The sequence below is a fragment of the Lentinus tigrinus genome (assembly GCF_003813185.1).
Source record: "Lentinus tigrinus ALCF2SS1-7 unplaced genomic scaffold L226scaffold_12, whole genome shotgun sequence".
NCBI classification, from domain to species: domain Eukaryota; kingdom Fungi; phylum Basidiomycota; class Agaricomycetes; order Polyporales; family Polyporaceae; genus Lentinus; species Lentinus tigrinus.
This window is the reverse complement of record NW_027137921.1, coordinates 307,331-324,303: the sequence shown is the minus strand read 5'-3', so window position 1 is coordinate 324,303 and position 16,973 is coordinate 307,331. Positions and strand designations below refer to the sequence as shown.

At 54.9% G+C, this 16,973-nt stretch overlaps 6 protein-coding genes across 6 annotated transcripts; 5 read left to right on the top strand and 1 right to left on the bottom strand.

Annotated features, from left to right (window-relative positions):
• Positions 1–599: 599 nt before the first annotated feature.
• L226DRAFT_508342 (uncharacterized protein) lies at positions 600–2,630 on the top strand. The gene is made up of 4 exons (XM_067678173.1): positions 600–709; positions 789–1,249; positions 1,310–1,601; positions 1,653–2,630. Exons 1-4 carry the CDS (start codon positions 629–631, stop codon positions 2,361–2,363), a joined length of 1,545 nt encoding a protein of 514 aa, XP_067535380.1. The 5' UTR covers positions 600–628; the 3' UTR covers positions 2,364–2,630.
• A 677-nt stretch (positions 2,631–3,307) lies between these two features.
• L226DRAFT_486691 (ARM repeat-containing protein) lies at positions 3,308–7,779 on the top strand. Its single transcript, XM_067677168.1, has 11 exons — positions 3,308–3,806; positions 3,874–3,977; positions 4,054–4,814; positions 4,884–5,024; positions 5,083–5,247; positions 5,296–5,470; positions 5,522–5,777; positions 5,832–6,390; positions 6,446–6,782; positions 6,838–7,094; positions 7,143–7,779. Exons 1-11 carry the CDS (start codon positions 3,574–3,576, stop codon positions 7,350–7,352), a joined length of 3,198 nt encoding a protein of 1,065 aa, XP_067535379.1. The 5' UTR covers positions 3,308–3,573; the 3' UTR covers positions 7,353–7,779.
• Positions 7,757–11,053, top strand: L226DRAFT_486686 (Cullin-domain-containing protein). The gene is made up of 13 exons (XM_067677167.1): positions 7,757–7,818; positions 7,874–7,905; positions 7,960–7,974; positions 8,028–8,378; positions 8,434–8,772; positions 8,826–9,335; positions 9,389–9,478; positions 9,528–9,809; positions 9,871–10,164; positions 10,222–10,482; positions 10,540–10,677; positions 10,732–10,779; positions 10,839–11,053. The coding sequence occupies exons 1-13, from the start codon at positions 7,809–7,811 to the stop codon at positions 10,842–10,844; spliced, it is 2,376 nt and encodes a 791-aa protein (XP_067535378.1). The 5' UTR covers positions 7,757–7,808; the 3' UTR covers positions 10,845–11,053.
• On the bottom strand, positions 10,966–12,505 carry L226DRAFT_508333 (DnaJ-domain-containing protein; the record flags this gene model as incomplete). Its single annotated transcript, XM_067678172.1, has 7 exons — positions 10,966–11,114; positions 11,174–11,296; positions 11,352–11,433; positions 11,484–12,139; positions 12,190–12,257; positions 12,308–12,359; positions 12,421–12,505. The coding sequence occupies 7 exons, from the start codon at positions 12,503–12,505 to the stop codon at positions 11,056–11,058; spliced, it is 1,125 nt and encodes a 374-aa protein (XP_067535377.1). The 3' UTR covers positions 10,966–11,055.
• A 196-nt stretch (positions 12,506–12,701) lies between these two features.
• On the top strand, positions 12,702–14,693 carry L226DRAFT_535029 (uncharacterized protein). The gene is made up of 8 exons (XM_067680806.1): positions 12,702–12,818; positions 12,873–13,111; positions 13,160–13,188; positions 13,238–13,248; positions 13,307–13,539; positions 13,592–13,711; positions 13,789–14,178; positions 14,232–14,693. The coding sequence occupies exons 1-8, from the start codon at positions 12,743–12,745 to the stop codon at positions 14,427–14,429; spliced, it is 1,296 nt and encodes a 431-aa protein (XP_067535376.1). The 5' UTR covers positions 12,702–12,742; the 3' UTR covers positions 14,430–14,693.
• Positions 14,694–14,898: 205 nt separating this feature from the next.
• L226DRAFT_613058 (uncharacterized protein) lies at positions 14,899–16,959 on the top strand. Its single transcript, XM_067686464.1, has 2 exons — positions 14,899–15,263; positions 15,315–16,959. Exons 1-2 carry the CDS (start codon positions 15,012–15,014, stop codon positions 16,629–16,631), a joined length of 1,569 nt encoding a protein of 522 aa, XP_067535375.1. The 5' UTR covers positions 14,899–15,011; the 3' UTR covers positions 16,632–16,959.
• Positions 16,960–16,973: the final 14 nt, after the last annotated feature.

Below are 16,973 nucleotides of genomic sequence, written 5' to 3'. Positions count from 1 at the left end.
CCTTTCAATCCTTCCACCACGTTCAATGCTCCTTGGCAACGTTTCTTTTCACGCTTACACAAGTTACTATGCGTTCCAATTGTCCTAAGAGATTTGTGGCCCAGAGAGTGGAGACGAGGACGGCCCGTTCCCGCATGACTGCGTGCTAGTAGTAGATGACAACTTGAACAGCCCTGATCAGCACCTTGATGTCGTAGTATCTCGTGCCATCCGCTGCTTCTAAGCGGACGTGTTCTACACGCATTCGGCTCCCCGTATCGATCCTGCTGCGTGAGGCCTCCGTCATGGGAAGGTGATCCATGGTAATCCACTGTTATTGCAAATTGATCAGAAGGAAGACATTCCGGAGTAGGCGTGTATGAATGAGCACCCTCCACGTCCTGCGCTGTACGGCACAGCGCAGCACCGACGTGGATAGGAGTTCGAGGCGAGAAACTTAAAGTATCGCAATCTGAGGCCGGCGGGTGGCGGGAGGACCCGGCCATAGTAGGCTAACAGAGATTGCCCCTTCCCCAGGATCTTATCTTATCAGATAACATCCAGGTGCTTTCGTGATCCTTCGCAGGGTATCCTGCTTCCGAGTCAATACGTCGCATCTTGCTCCTGACCACATCCTACATCCTGGAGTATGCTCACAAGCCTCCCTGAGGACATTCTACTCTGCATCTTACAATTTCTGGGTATTCGGGACTTGCTAGCGTTGCGAAAGGTGTGTTTCCAGAACACTCGTCTCACCCTCGTGCAGTATCGCGTGATCGCTGACCCCAAACATCTTGTGTCTCTTACAGACATGTCGTTCACTGCATGCCTTTGGAGGCAGCGACTACGTCTGGCATCGAATTGTCTCGAAGCTCTCCATACCCTTGGACTTGCCCGCAAACACATGCCCAACATCGCTTCATAGTGACGAGCTGCAGCCGCTCGTGATGAAGGCACTCAAGCTCGACGAGAACTGGCAAAGGCCTCAGACACGCGTTTGCCGACTGCGAGCCTTAATCGACGACCGGAGCGGTCAGTACGTCGACCAGATGCAATTCCTTCCTGGGGGGAAGTGGCTCTGGACGGCTCAGCGCATCCTCAAGAGGGAGTCCTGGTACACGCGCATGAGTCTATGGTCTCTCGAGGATCCCGAAAACACGCGTCGAGTTTGGTCGACAGAGACCTGCGGAATATACCGGAGCTGCACCGTCATCCAAAGTCCCGACGGTGAATCGGCCAAGTTGGTTGTCGGCGTATGCGATCATCGAGAGTAAGTCACCATTTCCGACTGGATATCGGGTGTAGCACTGATCAACGTCTTGGCCATCAGAGTTGTCGAGGTGCACGACATATCTCTGCGAGATATTATTGCCAGCGTTCAATATCCCGTCTTTCCCACTTATCCCGCCGTTCCGCCGACGAAAGCCAGACAAATGCACATCGTCCCACACCCCGAGGCACCTCACCTACGCCCTATCATCCACGAGATCGCCGCACATGGCAGCTTGTTGGTGGTTACTATTTTTGCCCTTGACACTGGCGGAGGGGCTGGGTCTCTGCAGATTCTGTTCGTCGACCCGGAAACTGGCGCGACGAAGTGGGTCGATCCTGCGTTTGCACAGGTACGCGCGGACTAATCAATGGTCTGGTACTGTCACTCATACTTTCTCAAGCCCTTCTCTTTCTTGTGGGTCCGTATCTGGGGGAATTACCTCTTCCTCATCGGGGAGATCCAGAGCACTACTCCTGGAGAAATGCGCGAAGAGTTCGTCATCCGCATCTACAAAATGCCGGAGCCCTTTCCGCCCACACCCAGTCGAACACCAAGTCCTCCTGCAGTTGTACCGTCGGTCGCGGTGGACCCGGCTCACGTCGAGTATGCTTATACTTCCCTTGGACATATGCTTGCCGAGTACAAGGGCCCCCGGACCATTGCTGTTCCGGGTCACCACATCGCTCATGTCTCCCTGGCTACCTCTACCCCCAGTCTTTCTGCCATCATGTTCTACCACTCCGTCCATCCCCACTGTGCACAACTGCTCCGCTTCTCTTTTGATATCTCGGAAGACACTGTGAAGCTTCTGAGCTTGTCCTCCAAAGACTTCACGATTGGGAACGAGGCATCTGCGCAACTCGCTCAGGTCGGTGCGCAAGGTGTTCGCGCGGTCTGGCTGGAGCACAACTGGGAGACACAGCTGAACAGGGTGATGAAGCTTGCGTACGACCCTGCTACCGGAGAAGCGAAGGTGGGGATGCTCCTGCCTCCAGACCCCGAGCTTCCGTTCACGCCTAATATGTGCCATTCGTTGGCCTTGGATGAAGTCTCCGGTAGGCTTTGCTTGGGAATGTACGATGGTGATGTGTATCTGCTTGATTTTGTATAATCTTCCTCGTGCAGTATGTCGTGATAGTACGGTAATCACTTCGACTTTTGTTCTCGGTTGTATACCCTAGCACGTCTCTCACGAATCCCGGTCCCAATATCCTCTTGTGACGCGCAGGACATTTGTGCTCCTGTTACTTCTGCGAGATGTGAGAGCGGCCCTAGGTCACAGCTTCACGATTCTAAAATACTGATGGCAACACAACTTGTACAGCACACACACCTTGCACACGAGTCGTTACGAACATTACGATAGAATATACCACCCAATCTCTCTTCATGAATCGCGGAGCTAACAACACGATGCGCATTTACTGTATCAAATGTCCAACCAGAGCCAATTTGAAAGTCGACTCCTCGGATGCAGCCCGCTGGGGTCAAGGCAGGCAGCACACTAGAAGATCGTGATATGTCTGCCTGCAGAGTCCCTACGAGAACACGGCCAGGTACAGGGGCCGATAGATGTTAGGCGATCCTCAGTAAACCAAGGATCAGCGAGCAACACTTCACAGATCAGGGACTTCTTTCTAGCTTCCCCCGAACGTGATCGGCAGACTCAACCGGGTTGTTGCACCGTGTCCCTTGCAAGAGTATCCGAGTCTGGACGTTGGCGATGATGGATATTGGAGGAGCCCTAAGCGTGCTAGTACTAGTGGTTCGACAAACAACTCACAGTCGGGACAATGGCCACTCTACGCAGCTGGAGGCGGCATACTTCAGGCAGCAGAGCTAGACTCGAACTTCTTACCATCGTTCCCATAGAATAGCTTTGCAAAGCCGCAAGCTTGCAAGCTTTCGTACTTACTACTAAGTAGGACGTAGCAGGGCCTCCTGACGCGACGCGGTATGACATTGACACGCGCTTCACTCTGAGTCACGTGCGCGTTTTCTACTATGACCGCATTTGACTCGACATCTGAACCAAAGCATCGCCCACTGCAGTCTCGCGACGCGCCTCTTCTGCCAGTAGCGACAGTAGACTGTGAACCCGCTCTGTCTTTCTGCTGCATCTTGGCCGTACAAAATCCTTGAGACAAGCGCGTAATCCACTTTTCAAGCTTTGCCGATCTCATAGCACGTGGCCGTGAAAGATTAAGATAATCGACTTGCGGTCGTGGCGTAATCGAGGACGGGGCAGAGGCCAGACAGACAACAGACCACATCATACCTCACGACCTTCTCGTCCTGCCTGGCTTCCCTCGCAACCCACCATGGACCAGGATCTCAATCAGTTCGTTCAAGCCATCCTGATTGCTTCCGATCCGTTGCAGAGTTCTCTTCACCAACAAGCCCTTGAGTACCTCTCCGCCATCCAGCAAAATCCGACGACCTGGCGACTCGCTCTTGCGGTTTTCGTGGAGGCGGGACCCAATGGCGGCAGAAAACACCCCCCACAAGTCCGGTTCTTTGCTTTGAGGGTGCTGGATGATTTTTTGGACAACCGGTGAGTATACATGGCTTCCTTGGAACGCACGAGACCAAGTCTGACGGGAGCATACGCTGTGGCGAAGCTTCGAGCCACTAGATGACGATACGTTCCAAACACTACAACAATCATTGCTCAACTATATCCAGTCTGAATATCTCTTCGGGCCTGCGGAGTCGGCCGCCCCGTGTGAGTGCATTCACATTCTGTGTATGACCTCAAGGCCTCACCCCTCACTCTTACCCATCGCAAATTTGTCTCCTAGTCCTGCGCAACAAGTTCGCGCACACACTCACTCTGTTCTTCCTCTGCACATACATCGACAAATGGCCAACCTTCTTCACGGACTTCTTCGCACTCATCCATCCACCTGAATCCACCTCCTCCACGACTTTCAACCCTCACATTTCCCTTCTTCTCTTCCATCTCATTCTTGAGATCTCGGGTGAGGTCGCAGACCAAGTCATTAAGGCCGCGCGACAATTCAGTCCTGCTCGCCATGCACGCGACGGCCGTGTGCGGGATGCGGTGCGGGAGCGGGACGCTGCTCGAATCAACGAAGCGGTCCTCACCATCGTCGCGGATGGCGTTGAGCGCATGGGCCGTTTGAGGAAATCTGGTACGGCGTCGGCGTCGGAGCGAGAACTAGACTCCGCCATCGAGGTGGTGGACTGGGGCATCCGAACATTCGCATCCTATGTGGGCTGGATCGACATCAACCTCACAGTCACGCGAGATACGGTTCCACTGCTCTTCACCCTCCTTTCTGACCCGTCGTTGCCAATCCGTCTGGCTACGGCAGTCGCGCTGACTCGCATCATCGCGAAGGGCCTCAAGGAACCCGCAGACAAGCTACAGCTAATCAAGGTCTTGTCACTCGGGCAGGTCTTGGGAGCGCTAGAGGAGCGGACGCGTGCAGAACAGAGGAGTCGCGGGTCTGACACGGACGAGGGCGAAGAATCCTACCGGGAGGCTCTCGGTAAGCTGCTCAACGTCCTAGGTTTAGAATTGTGCAAGTTGACCGATGTGAGTGTTCCGACTGCAAAGAACGATTCAGTGAACGCTTGTGAATGCTCACGTTTCATGGTACCGCAGGATTGCCCGGACCAGAGTGTTCGCCCGGAAGCCGCGCAGCTACTCAACCAGATCCTCCCCGTCATGCTACGGTTCCTAGCCGACGAATACGACGATACATGTTCGACGGTGTTCCCACTACTGCAGACTATCCTGCTCAGCGTGAGTGTGGTGCTGTTGTGCCGTTGTGACATCACCTGGTGCTGACCTCCAAGATCAGTACAAACGACAACGGAAGTCTTCCACGGAGCCACTAGAACCATCAAAACGATCCTTCCTGTCTTCTTTGCTCACTGTGATTCTGGAAAAGCTGAAGTGGGATGAAGAAGCCGACCCAGAAGACATGGATGAGGACGATAAGGCAGCCTTCGAGGATCTGCGCAAGGTGCGACGCCCGCATTTCCGACAGAATATGTACTGACGTGTTGTGTAGGAGCTGAGGACGTTTATGGACTCGATTCTGATCATCGATCCGGATCTGGTGACCGACGCCGTGAGGACGCTCGCTCTGAACACCCTTACCGCATACCAGAATGGAGTTGCCTTGAAATGGAACGACGCTGAACTAGCTGTCTATCTTGTCTTCATCTTTGGCGAAATCAACAAATGTGGGTCTCATCCTCCCTGTATATGAGATGATGACTGACATGTATCTTTAGCCGGAGGCAAGGGACGTGCAGCATTCTGCCAGGCGCCTGCGGTCGATAGGGAAAAACGCAAGGAGACTGACTACTCAGAATACCCCCTCACTAGCCACGGAGAGATGCTGTATGCTCTCGTACAATCTGGCATCTCCACATACCCACACAAAACGGTCGACATGCAGTTTTTCGAGACTGTTGCCCGTTACGGTGATTTCTTCAAGGTTCGCAAAGAGTGCATCATGCCTACTCTCCAGGCTATGCTCGACGTCCGGTAGGTCACACAAAGCCCATCGTCGATTACATGCATTGAGCGGAGTTTTCACAGAGGGCTGCGCAGTCCAGAATCCAGCATTCGATCCCGCGTGTTCTACCTCTTCTACCGATTCATCCGAGAAAACCGCAACGAGATCTCCCCTGCGCTCGCCGTCTCATTGCTCGAAGGCTTCCGGGACCTCCTCGTCATTCAGGTGGAGCTTCCCGAACTCGAGAGCACTGAGTCTCAAGATATCCTTCGCGAAGCCGTTACTGCTCCAAGCACCTTCGACTCACAGTTGTATCTGTTCGAGGCTGCTGGCACGCTTGTCTCGCTGCTGCACAAAACTCCCGAACAGGCGACCGCCCTTCTGCTCTCTGTCGTCCGCCCTCTCCTGGACGAACTATCGGCGGGTCTCCAGACGGTGAAGGGTCCTGACGACGTCTTGGCAATCCTGAGGGTACACCATGTCATCATGGCGCTTGGTAATATCGCGAAGGGCTTCCCGGAGTACCCGAATCCTGTACCTGAAGGCTACGTCGCGCCGCATCTTGATGTATTCAGAGAGGTGGGGCAAGCAATCCTCGTTTGCCTCGAGGCCATGAATGTCTTCAGGGTCGTCCGAGACGCGGTACGTGATACTGATCCGCCTGTCAACGTGTTCTTTCTCACAAGTTCCATTTCAGACACGCTTCGCGTTCGCTCGAATTCTTGCCTCAACAGGGTCGGCTGTCGCTCAACTCATCCCCGCGCTCATGGCAAACCTCCTCGCGCACTTTGAGCCGACAGAGCTGATCGACTTCATGAATTTCATTGGACTGTCGATCCACAAGCTCCAAGAGGACATGCTCGATGTTCTCGACCAGCTTATCGGTCCGTTGAGCGCGCACATCAACGGGATCCTTGCACAACCTGTGACGGGTACCGATGATCAGGTCACTCAGGTCGATACGAAGCGGGCCTACCTCGGCCTCTTGATCAGCATCATCTCGTCCAAGCTACATACCGTTTTCATCTCAGATCGTGAGTTATCAGCTTGTACCTTACGTGTGCCGCTGTGTTGACAATACACACGTAGGGAACAAGGGTCAGCTCGAAGGTCTGTTGGAAAGCATGCTTCGCCTTGCAGAAGACCCGTCAGATCCTTCGAGCGAGAGGGCCGTCTTTTCGTTCTTGGGACGATGCGTCGCTGTCTGGGCAGAGCCGTCAAAGGCACCGGGAGGACAGCAGGTCTTTCCGGGCTTCGAGCGGTTCGTTTACGAACGTGTGGTGCCGACCGCATTTGCTGTTCTGTCTCTTCCTCAGTTCAACATCAAGGATGGACAGATCGTATTGGTACGTTCTGGAACTGCACGTGTTTTACAAGTTCTCACCCTCTGGCAGGTCCTCCAAGAGATCGCGAACTTTCTTCAAACTGTATCTAAGACCCGGGGTCAAGAAGCTTTCGACTTCCTGGTCAACGTCTTCCTTCCTTCCCAGAACTGGCCGCAGCCAACCGCCGTTGAGTTTGCCACGAAGATGCGCGAACTCGATCCCAAAGCCTTCCGCAAATACTTTACTGACTTCGTGCGTGCGTCCCGCGCGGGCTCATGATCTCGGGTTCCCGCTGCCTAGTGTCCAACGTATCTTATTGTCACGCCATATCCGATGCTACGCGTCATACATCGTTCGCTTGCTGTCTATCACTACGTTACTCTCATGCGCATTCGCCATCTACACTGACAATCTTTTACGACGTCGCTGCCCTTCCGTTCTTCCTTAGTACCCGCTACCCGTACACACATTGTATCCAACACCCCCATTTGTACCCATCAGATGTTTTCTACTACTGTAATTCCTAGTGATACTTACATAGTGCTCGCTAGAAAAGACGGGGACGTGAATGCAGAAGCAACTGTATCATCATTGTGGGCGTGCTGGGCGTCTTAGTCTACTAGCGCTTATGAGACCGCTTCTTACGCAGGTGTCGCGTTCAGCCACCACACCTTTCTTTGACTTCCTCCTCCGTGTATCCTCGTGCATCCTCTTCTCCCATATCAGACTATTGCGATGTCTGCTGGTATGTGATTATGATGTTGCAACTGTCGCGCGCGACCTCAAATATATGTCTGAAGTTCCACGAATGCGAGGGGCCAAGGCACGAATTGTGAGGCGATCCCGCAATGACAGGAAGGTGATTGTGTCTGACCGTCTGTAACAGAAACCCGCGCGTAAGGTATGATTTGTGCAACACCGTTCTCCTGGCGCGCTCTCTAATTTGGGAGATAGCATGGGCCGGACGTATCCATGGACGAAACCTGGGCGAAGCTCTCCCGGAACATCATCGAGATCCAGAACCACAACGCAGCCAACCTCTCTTTCGAGGAGAACCATCGTTATGCGTACAACATGGTACTATACAAAAACGGAGACAAGCTATACAAAGGGACGAAGCAGCTCATCGCGGAGAACTTGGACAAGCTCGCGAAAGAGTACATCATACCCACGTTTCCTTCGAACGTATCGGAGGACCCCATGCAGAAGAGCCAGGAGGGAGAGATGCTATTGAAGGCGTTGAAGAAGGTCTGGGACGACCACACGTCGAGCCTGTCCAAGTTGCGAGACGTGCTCAAGTACATGGTACGTTAACCCGGTTCTGCCCAATCATCCCAGTAGACGAAACGAATATGCGCAGGATCGGGTCTATACCAAGGGCGCAGGTGTCCCCGAGATATGGGAGGCTGGCTTGCACCTGTTTATCTCGCATATCATTACGCACCCCATTGAAGACCATGTCATCTCCGCTATCCTCGCCCTCATTCAGATTGAACGTGACGGGTATACCATCAATCGTTCGTCCGTCAAGGGGTGCATCGACGTCTTCCTGCAGCTCGACGACGGCAGCCGTCAGCCACCAATATCCATATACAAGCGCGATATCGAGCCCGCTGTACTCAGGGAGAGCGAAGCCTTCTACAGTGCAGAGGGAGAACGATTACTAGAGACGTGCGATGCGCCGGAGTACTTGAGACGAGTAAGTCGTTGCCGTTGAAGTAACTTCGTAGTTGCTGACCACCGTGAGCTTAGGTAGAGGGTCGCTTTCAGGAAGAAGAATCACGGACGCATCACATCCTGTCAACATTGACGATGGCTTCTCTCCGAAAGATTCTTGAACAACACTTAGTCTCAGCACACCTGCAGACCATCATCAGCATGCCAAACTCGGGTCTCGATGCGATGATCGACTCGGACCGCATCGACGACCTGGCAAGGATGTACCGTCTTTTCACCAAGGTTGGAGCCGGCCTGCCCGCTCTGAAGAGAGCACTCCGAGAGACCATCATTCGTCGAGGAAAGCAGATCAACGAGGCTGGTGCCACCGGGGTTGATGGTGCCGATTCTCAGGAGGAGGATGTGCCTGAGCCGTCTGCAAAGGCAAAGGGCAAGGCGAAGGCTCGCCCTACAAACGCTGCCTCACAAACGCTCACTCTGGCTCTGAAGTGGGTCCAAGACGTCCTGGACCTCAAGGACAAGTTCGACAAGATCTGGCTGAAGTCTTTCCAAAGTGACCGTGAACTGGAAAGTAGTTTGAACGAGGTGAGCTCCCTTCGCGGCCCCTCGTCATGATCTAATGCGCCGTGATCGAGCAGGCATTCGAGACGTTCATCAACCAAAATGAGAAGGCGCCGGAGTACATTTCCTTGTTCATCGACGAGAACTTGAAGAAGGGTCTCAAAGGGGTTGGTACTGCGCCCCCATTGCTGGCCACTGTTCTCATATATGCTGTAGAAATCGGATACGGAGGTGGATGCGGTGCTAGACAAGACGATCACTGTCTTCCGGTTCATCACAGACAAGGACGTCTTCGAACGGTATTACAAGGGCCATCTCGCGAAGCGTTTACTGACGGGACGCTCCGTCTCCGACGACGCGGAACGTGGCATGCTTGGAAAGCTCAAGGTCGAGTGCGGTTACCAATTCACACAGAAGCTGGAGGGCATGTTCCACGATATGAAGCTGTCGGCGGATACGATGGAGGCTTATCGCGACGCCCTCTCCAAGAATTCGGTGGTATGTCTCCAGCCTCTCTGACCTTCCCGCGTCCGATGGGCGACTTACGTGCATATGTCAGGCCCAGAACATTGACATTTCCGTCACTGTGATGACTTCGACGTTCTGGCCTATGTCGCACACCGCTGTGCCTTGCACCTTCCCCGAACAACTCATCAAGGCATACAAGTCCTTTGAACGCTTCTATCTCTCACGCCATAGCGGCCGTCGTCTAACATGGCAGCCTTCCCTTGGGAATGCAGACGTCCGTGTACAGTTCAAGTCGAGGAAACACGACCTGAACGTCTCAACTTTCGCACTTGTTATCCTCCTGCTCTTTGAGGATATCCTTGACGATCAATTCCTGACGTATGAGGTAAGCCTACCTTGACTGGAGTAGTGGCGACGAATGCCCTCTCAACGTGCACTGCAGGAAATCAAGTCGGCCACGTCCATCCCAGAAGTGGATCTCAAGCGACAATTACAGTCGCTCGCATGCGCCAAGTACAAGATACTCAAGAAGCACCCGCCAGGGCGCGACGTCAATCCGACAGATTCGTTCTCGTTCAATGTCGACTTCTCCGCGCCATTGCAGAAGATCAAGATCAGCACCGTCGCGTCGAGGGTTGAGAACACGGAGGAGCGAAAGGAGACGAAGGACCGCATCGACGAGGAGCGCAAGCACCAGACTGAAGTGCGTTCGGAAGCATCGTAGCGCGTACGTGCCATACTGAGCATTCCGTCCTGGCAGGCCTGCATTGTGCGGATCATGAAGGATCGCAAGCACATGACGCACAACGACCTCATCAACGAGGTGACGAGGCAGCTTGCGAGCCGCTTCCAGCCGAACCCTCTGAACATCAAGAAGCGGATAGAGGGTCTCATCGAGGTTTGTCTTGTCCTTAGCTTGACTCCTTTCTCAACATCTGACTGGCATCTGCAGCGAGAATATCTGGAGAGATGCGACGATCGCAAGTCATATAACTACTTGGTATGTCATCCTCGCAGTTCATGCCTTTCGTTGTTGTGACTGACACCCCCCCCCTGTAGGCATGAGCCGTCACCGCATGTACTACCAATGCATCTGTATCACCAGTGTACCTCCTCCGCATACGCATACCTCACGCCAATGTACGATAGTCCTGACATCAGTAGAACCCCTGCTCTTACGCGCGTTGCTCACGGTAATATTTGCTACCCATTATGAACCAATAAGATTAGTGCTCAGCGAGGTATGTCGCCAGATATAGGTTACAGCCCAATGCGTCTATAGTTCGTCCGTTGGATGCTTCCCGGTGCCGTCGGGATAGAATGCCTTGAGGAGGCCTGATCGCAGGAACACATCAGTGAGGCCACGGTGATCTGCAAGTACTGGCATTACTCACGTCTCTTCGTCTCCGGCGAGATCTCGGCGGGAAGGACGACGTTGTATTCTACGAACAAGTCGCCATGTTCAGATGGCCGCTCGAATATTGGCAGACCTTCGCCCTTGATCGTTTGTACGAACCCTTGAGGAATACTATTAGTACTCACAGCACGATGGTATGATACGAGACCACTTACCTGGTTGTGTCACGCCTTCACGTTTCAGCTCTACAACGTGGCCGTCCAGATGCGTAAGATTGCGCTCGAAACCCAGGAGTGCCTGTAGAACCGTCAGATCGTGCTCGCGGAGAGGGAAGGCATGGGACACACCTCGGCCACTGAGATTGTTTCTTTCCAGTACAGCCCGCTCTCCTTCCTCTTCCAGCCACCATGCTCCTTCTTGCTCCTAATGCGGATAACCACATCTCCCGCCTCCCAGTCCGGACTCTCGTCCGCCTCGCCCTCAAACACGACCTCATGTCCCTCCGGTGAGCCCTTTGGCACCTCAAGTGTATAGTGTTGGGTATGATCCATGACCTTGTTCCCGCCGCAATGCGGGCACTTCTTCCCGATCACCGTCCCGCGGCCTCCACACTCGTTGCACTGCACCTGGCTCTGGGTGATCATACCGGGCATGATCTGCTGGCGGACGATGCGGACACCCTGGCCACCGCACGCGGTACATGTGTGGATGTCGTTAGAGGACGCAGCGCCGGTCCCGCGGCAGTGGTCGCAGAGGATGCGCTTCTTGATCATGAAGTCAATGCTCGCGCCAGTGTAGATATCCGCGAGGGAAACCTCAAATTCCGATACAGAGGTGGGGCCCTTGCGCACTTGCTGAGATGGGTGGCCGCCGCCAAAGAAGGACTGGAACATGTCGAAGGGGTTCGCGTGGTGCGCCTGGCCGCCCTCGTGTGCTTTCAGGCCCTCCTCGCCATGACGGTCGTATATTTGCCGTTTGGTGGAGTCGGACAGCACTTCATAGGCTTTGCGGTGGTCAACGAAGCAGTACGGTTCATGCGCCAATACCACGCACCATGAGCAATCTCCACGAACTTCTCCTCCGCACCAGGCTCCTTATTCTTGTCCGGATGATACTTGCGACTGGGAATCCTTTCGTCAACGTTCCTTCAATCAGGCGCATACATACACACCTCAGCTTTTTGTAGGCTTTCCTTATGTCTTGTTCGGACGCGGACTTCGAGACTAGACGAGCAGCGTCAGTCAGAGACATGCTAGACCGACATGGTGCGCGCCTTGGACTAACGCTCTAGGACTTTATACAGGTCAGCCGCAGAGACCAGGAGAGCCGATAGCAGGAGAACAACCAAGAATAATGCCGTAGTCCCCATGCCTGCACACGGAGGAAGAGGAAGAGGAGGAGGAAGTATACGCGGTGGCTGCGGCTGCGACCCGCGTCCAGCACAAGTCTCGAAAACGGACACGTAGCCTGTATCACGTGGCGGTCATCTACTCCTAACCCCAGACTAGGGTCCGGGTGGCCATTTTCGGAACCTGACGTTGCATCTTCCCGGAGTACGAGAGTCTGCCTCCTACAACATCCTTGACTGGCTGTCCTCCATTGCACCATGCTCAGACGAAGCGGTGGCACCGTCAAGACATTCCACAAGCCTGGATGGCGCTTTTATTCCGGCAAAGTCAGAGGTTATTGGTTCTTGTCGTGGTTGAATGACCCCAGTATCCTGACAATATTTCCAGCATTCCCGTTTGTGGTGTCGAAGGAGCGGGCCATACAAGAACTGAGCGTGAATACGGCCGTATCTACGGCATACAAGACGGTTGGGACGTACCTGCGACGCTACTTCCCAAGCATGAACATCGACGCTTTGCGGCCTACACGCGTCGAACCAGTTTACCTCCCGACGTGGTTGATTGATGCACGGGTACAGGCGACCCTATGGCTGAAGAAAACACCTGAGCAGTCCGAGTTCAACAAGGTATGAGTATTCTTTGCGTTCTTGCGATCATGACCGACGCCTGCGCAGGATGATGTCGAAGTGCAGTTCGCCCACACGTATGTTGTCATCAGGGAGACCAGGATTATCTACTCACTAACGTCACAGTTGTATGCCAGGTGATTCCAACGGCATAACCTATGGGCTTGTCTTGAAAGTGCTGAAGCGTCATCTCAGGATTCTGCTATCGCCCGCTGTCTGAGTATTGCCTGGCGACAACGGACCTGTTGGAAGCAAAACCCGTAGAATGGTCGGAAGATATGCGAAATCAGGATGGAGACAACGTTCTGTGTCTGCCTTTCACACTTTCACCGTTCCAGCTCGCAGAAAGTGCCAGACATCTTTCTATGGCGGATGCAAACGTCTCAGACATTATCCGTTTCGAACCGTCATCTCTCAGGGAAATCATGGTGAGCTGCTTTCCTCCGGACGATGTGCGTAGTGACCTCATGCTGCATTTAGATGGCCGCCTACCCCGTCCTCATTCCCATCTGGCTCGCCCAATTCGTAGTCCAGGCCCCAGTAAACGGGCGTCGGCAAGATGTCGTCTTGACTTCGTTCATAGAAGCAGGGCGCTCCGAGGTAAGTACCCATATTCCGTATGGCACATTCATCATCTACCCATTTATTCATGCTATGCTTACTCCTTAACTTCTCAGCCTCGCATCTATATCGAGCTGCTCCCGGTTGTCGAGACCCTCTTCAACCTCCTCGGTTTGAAAGATACGCCCGATCTCCTCGTCCGCGGCTCACCCGTCGAATATCCACCCCGCTGGACGAACGTGCGCAGCATCCTCGGGAACCACGCAACGCTCGAGCACCGCAAGCACATTGAAGACTGGATCGACCTTTCGCTCTGCAAAGGCGTAGCCCTCGCCAAGTATCGGGAGCAGCATTTCTCCGGCAGCAAGGGCACTGTTGACTGGGAGGACGTCCGGATTCGTCCCTTCACTCTCGAGGAACGCGCCGCGAACCTGCAGTGGCTAGGCACAGCGGAAAACCTGTTTGTACTGGAGAAGATGCTGGAGTTCTATGGACAAAAACACGAGGTGCGCGCTTTGTTCCACACGTATAGCCCCACCTGATCATACTGTGGGCGCAGAACAAGGCTCGCCAAGATGGCGCGGCTCTTTCAGATCCCAATAGCATTGAGGTCACCCAAGAACAGATCCAGTCCATACAGGACAAGATTGATACGCTCAAGAAGGAGAGGGAGGAGAAGAAGCCCGGATGGCTAACGCAGTACGAGATCCAGCAGCGCTTGCTCGCTGAGACTCCTAGGACGGAGGCCTCACAATAGTAGCTGCGTGCTGTGGGTCGTCCCGTCATAATTGAGGTTGAATACGTGACGCGCGATCTGTCCGGTCGTAGTTACAGCGATACAGAACTTAGATAATCCAGTCATGCTGCGATAGCTACATCAGCCTCCGAAGTAGCCGCTCAGATATACAGGGGCGGCATCATCTTCGGACCGCCATGGAGATACAGGTGGCTCAAGTCTATCTAGGGAGACTCGCAGCACCACGTAAAATACAACTAAGTAGCGTTGGCTAGCCAAGGGGACCATAATCTGGATGAGCGTGGCGCGTATATAATGCCCCCCATGTCTGCTTGGCGGCGGTATATGCTCTGCACGTTGGCGGCGCACCGTCGGCAAGCGGCGCGGTACGCGCGTACGATATTCATTTGTCAATACACGATCACGTGCGCGCTTCGGCACTCAAGAAACAAAGCGACGAGGTCAAAGCCACACTCGCGTACGGACCGACCACAAAGGCCACTCGCACCCGCCTTCCGTCCCTTACCACACAACCACCACCACCACCTCGCCTCTCACCACACATCCCGTCTACGTCCTTCCCACACACCAGCTTGACTGAGAATGCCTGCGGCGGCGGCGCTGCTCGAGAGGATTCTCGCCGAGGGCTACGCCCCGGGCATGCTCCGCGCTGCCAATACTGTGGTCGTGGAGCTGGACTCGCGCCCGGTGGTGAGGGCCGTCGTGCCACAGAGGTTTGCGATACCACGCCCGGAGAAGCCTAAGGGGCATTACCGCAGGATCTTGGAGTGGAGGGAGGAAGTTGAGGAGGTCACCTTGGCACACGAGAGTGGTTTTGAACAGGGCAACTACGAGGTGAGTGTGTGTCGTCGTAGAACGTGGGTGGTCGATCCTCATGCCATGAAGGATCTTGGCTGCGGAGAACATGTCCAGCGCGCTCTGTCCCAGAGTCGCGTGATGGCATCCGTCCTCGAGGTGGCCAGCGGTGGCCCCGCGAACGACGTCCCCAAGTGGCCTCCTTCACCCAGAACAGTCTTTGAGGCGTTCGAGCAGGCCATCTTCGAGATGGAAACAGAATATTTGCGAGGGTTCGTTCAGCCCTCTCGTCGGACACCGTCGCCGGAAGGCGAAGTCCCTGTTGGCTTCTTCATCGGCAGAGACGGCTTGGAATGGCCCCTACCACCACGCGAGTGCATGGCCTCGCCAATCGAAGACTTCCTGGACAGCGTTCGCCCGGGGCTGCAGTGTAACAAGACGTCAAGCCTAGCAGTTGCGCCGCCGACCACCGAGAAGACTGGAAACGAGTATATGGTCCGCGAGCCCACCATCCGGAGGCATGGTATTAAGTGGCCTCGCCCTCCATGCGAATGCATGACTTCTGGTGCCCTTAGCATGGTCAACATCAGTCCCCCAACGCTGCACGGCACAGCTCTGTCTGCACCCGCACCCGCATCCCCGGCATCTGCGTCCCCGGCACTCGCTTCACCGACGAGCCGTAACTATGACAGCGGCGCATGCCCAAAGGCAAGACCGGGATTCTTCATCGGGCGCGGTGGATTGGAATGGCCGCTCCCGCCCGCGGAATGTATCGACCCCGCGATTCTCGAGACATATCGCGACCTGTCGGCGACGGAGCCCAGCCCGAGCCCCAAGGTCAAACCAGGGTTCTTCATCGGGCGCGGTGGACTCGAGTGGCCCCTCCCGCCCCCCGAATGCGTCGACCCCGCGGTCCTCGAGGCGCATCGCGCCAGCCCTGCGCCGACGTACTCCGTCGCTGCCAGTGCGTACCGCTCTGCGGACGCATCGGAGGTGCATGACTCTCCGTCCTCAACGACGTCGTCCGCGACGGATTCGACCCTCCTCGCCACCCCGCAGTGTGGGCCGCTCGAGCTCGCTGAGCTGCGTGGCCTGCCATTCGTCGAGATTCGAGGGGGTAGCCCTGCGGCGACGTATAGGGACTTTGCGTTGGGGTTTCCCGAGAAGCCCGTCACCTTGCACGAGTGTCCGTCTCCGCGTGGAGACCTCGGCGACGCGTACAACCCAGGAGCCAACTGGTCTCCACCCGTGGAGGATGGCTTCTTCCGCGGGAGCGACGGTACCTTGTGGCCGCTTCCGCCGACGCCGCCGAGGGATGAGAGGCTGGTCCAGGGAATGAGTAGGAAGGAGGAGCAAGAGCGTCGGGGACGGAGTCCCACCCCCAAGTGGTCGATGCTCGAGGGGTGAGGTGATAAGGAGGCGTGCCCGTGCTGCCGTTCTCGAGGGAGGTGCACTCACCAGCAGGTCGACGGGTCGGTATGACTGCTGTCGCTTGTATGACTATCTGGCCTTCCGGGCTGCAGCAAGGGAGGAGATATACGTCAAAACAGGGTACAATCGAGGTCAATTTCTTTCTGTGTCCGCTGGGTGATGGAGGATGGACAGGCTTTCGGTGCACTCCGAGTCTTTTGTATCGAGGCCTAGCTTCTAGGGACTTTGCCAGTGCTATTTAGTTGGTGTAGGATGTACGAAACTTCCATGTTTTCGTTGCGTCTGCATAATCGTATGGGTCCTGTTGAAAAGCATTGA

Coding starts and splice junctions, on each gene's coding strand:
- L226DRAFT_508342 (XM_067678173.1), top strand. CDS start 629: ATGCTCACAAGCCTCCCTGAGGACATTCTACTCTGCATCTTACAATTT. Junction 710..788: donor ACTTGCTAGCGTTGCGAAAG/GTGTGTTTCCAG, acceptor TGTCTCTTACAG/ACATGTCGTTCACTGCATGC. Junction 1,250..1,309: donor GGCGTATGCGATCATCGAGA/GTAAGTCACCAT, acceptor CTTGGCCATCAG/AGTTGTCGAGGTGCACGACA.
- L226DRAFT_486691 (XM_067677168.1), top strand. CDS start 3,574: ATGGACCAGGATCTCAATCAGTTCGTTCAAGCCATCCTGATTGCTTCC. Junction 3,978..4,053: donor TGCGGAGTCGGCCGCCCCGT/GTGAGTGCATTC, acceptor TTTGTCTCCTAG/TCCTGCGCAACAAGTTCGCG. Junction 7,095..7,142: donor AGGATGGACAGATCGTATTG/GTACGTTCTGGA, acceptor ACCCTCTGGCAG/GTCCTCCAAGAGATCGCGAA.
- L226DRAFT_486686 (XM_067677167.1), top strand. Junction 9,479..9,527: donor TGAAGAAGGGTCTCAAAGGG/GTTGGTACTGCG, acceptor TATATGCTGTAG/AAATCGGATACGGAGGTGGA. Junction 10,165..10,221: donor ATCAATTCCTGACGTATGAG/GTAAGCCTACCT, acceptor CGTGCACTGCAG/GAAATCAAGTCGGCCACGTC.
- L226DRAFT_535029 (XM_067680806.1), top strand. CDS start 12,743: ATGCTCAGACGAAGCGGTGGCACCGTCAAGACATTCCACAAGCCTGGA. Junction 12,819..12,872: donor TTATTCCGGCAAAGTCAGAG/GTTATTGGTTCT, acceptor CAATATTTCCAG/CATTCCCGTTTGTGGTGTCG. Junction 13,112..13,159: donor AGCAGTCCGAGTTCAACAAG/GTATGAGTATTC, acceptor ACGCCTGCGCAG/GATGATGTCGAAGTGCAGTT.
- L226DRAFT_613058 (XM_067686464.1), top strand. CDS start 15,012: ATGCCTGCGGCGGCGGCGCTGCTCGAGAGGATTCTCGCCGAGGGCTAC. Junction 15,264..15,314: donor TTGAACAGGGCAACTACGAG/GTGAGTGTGTGT, acceptor CATGCCATGAAG/GATCTTGGCTGCGGAGAACA.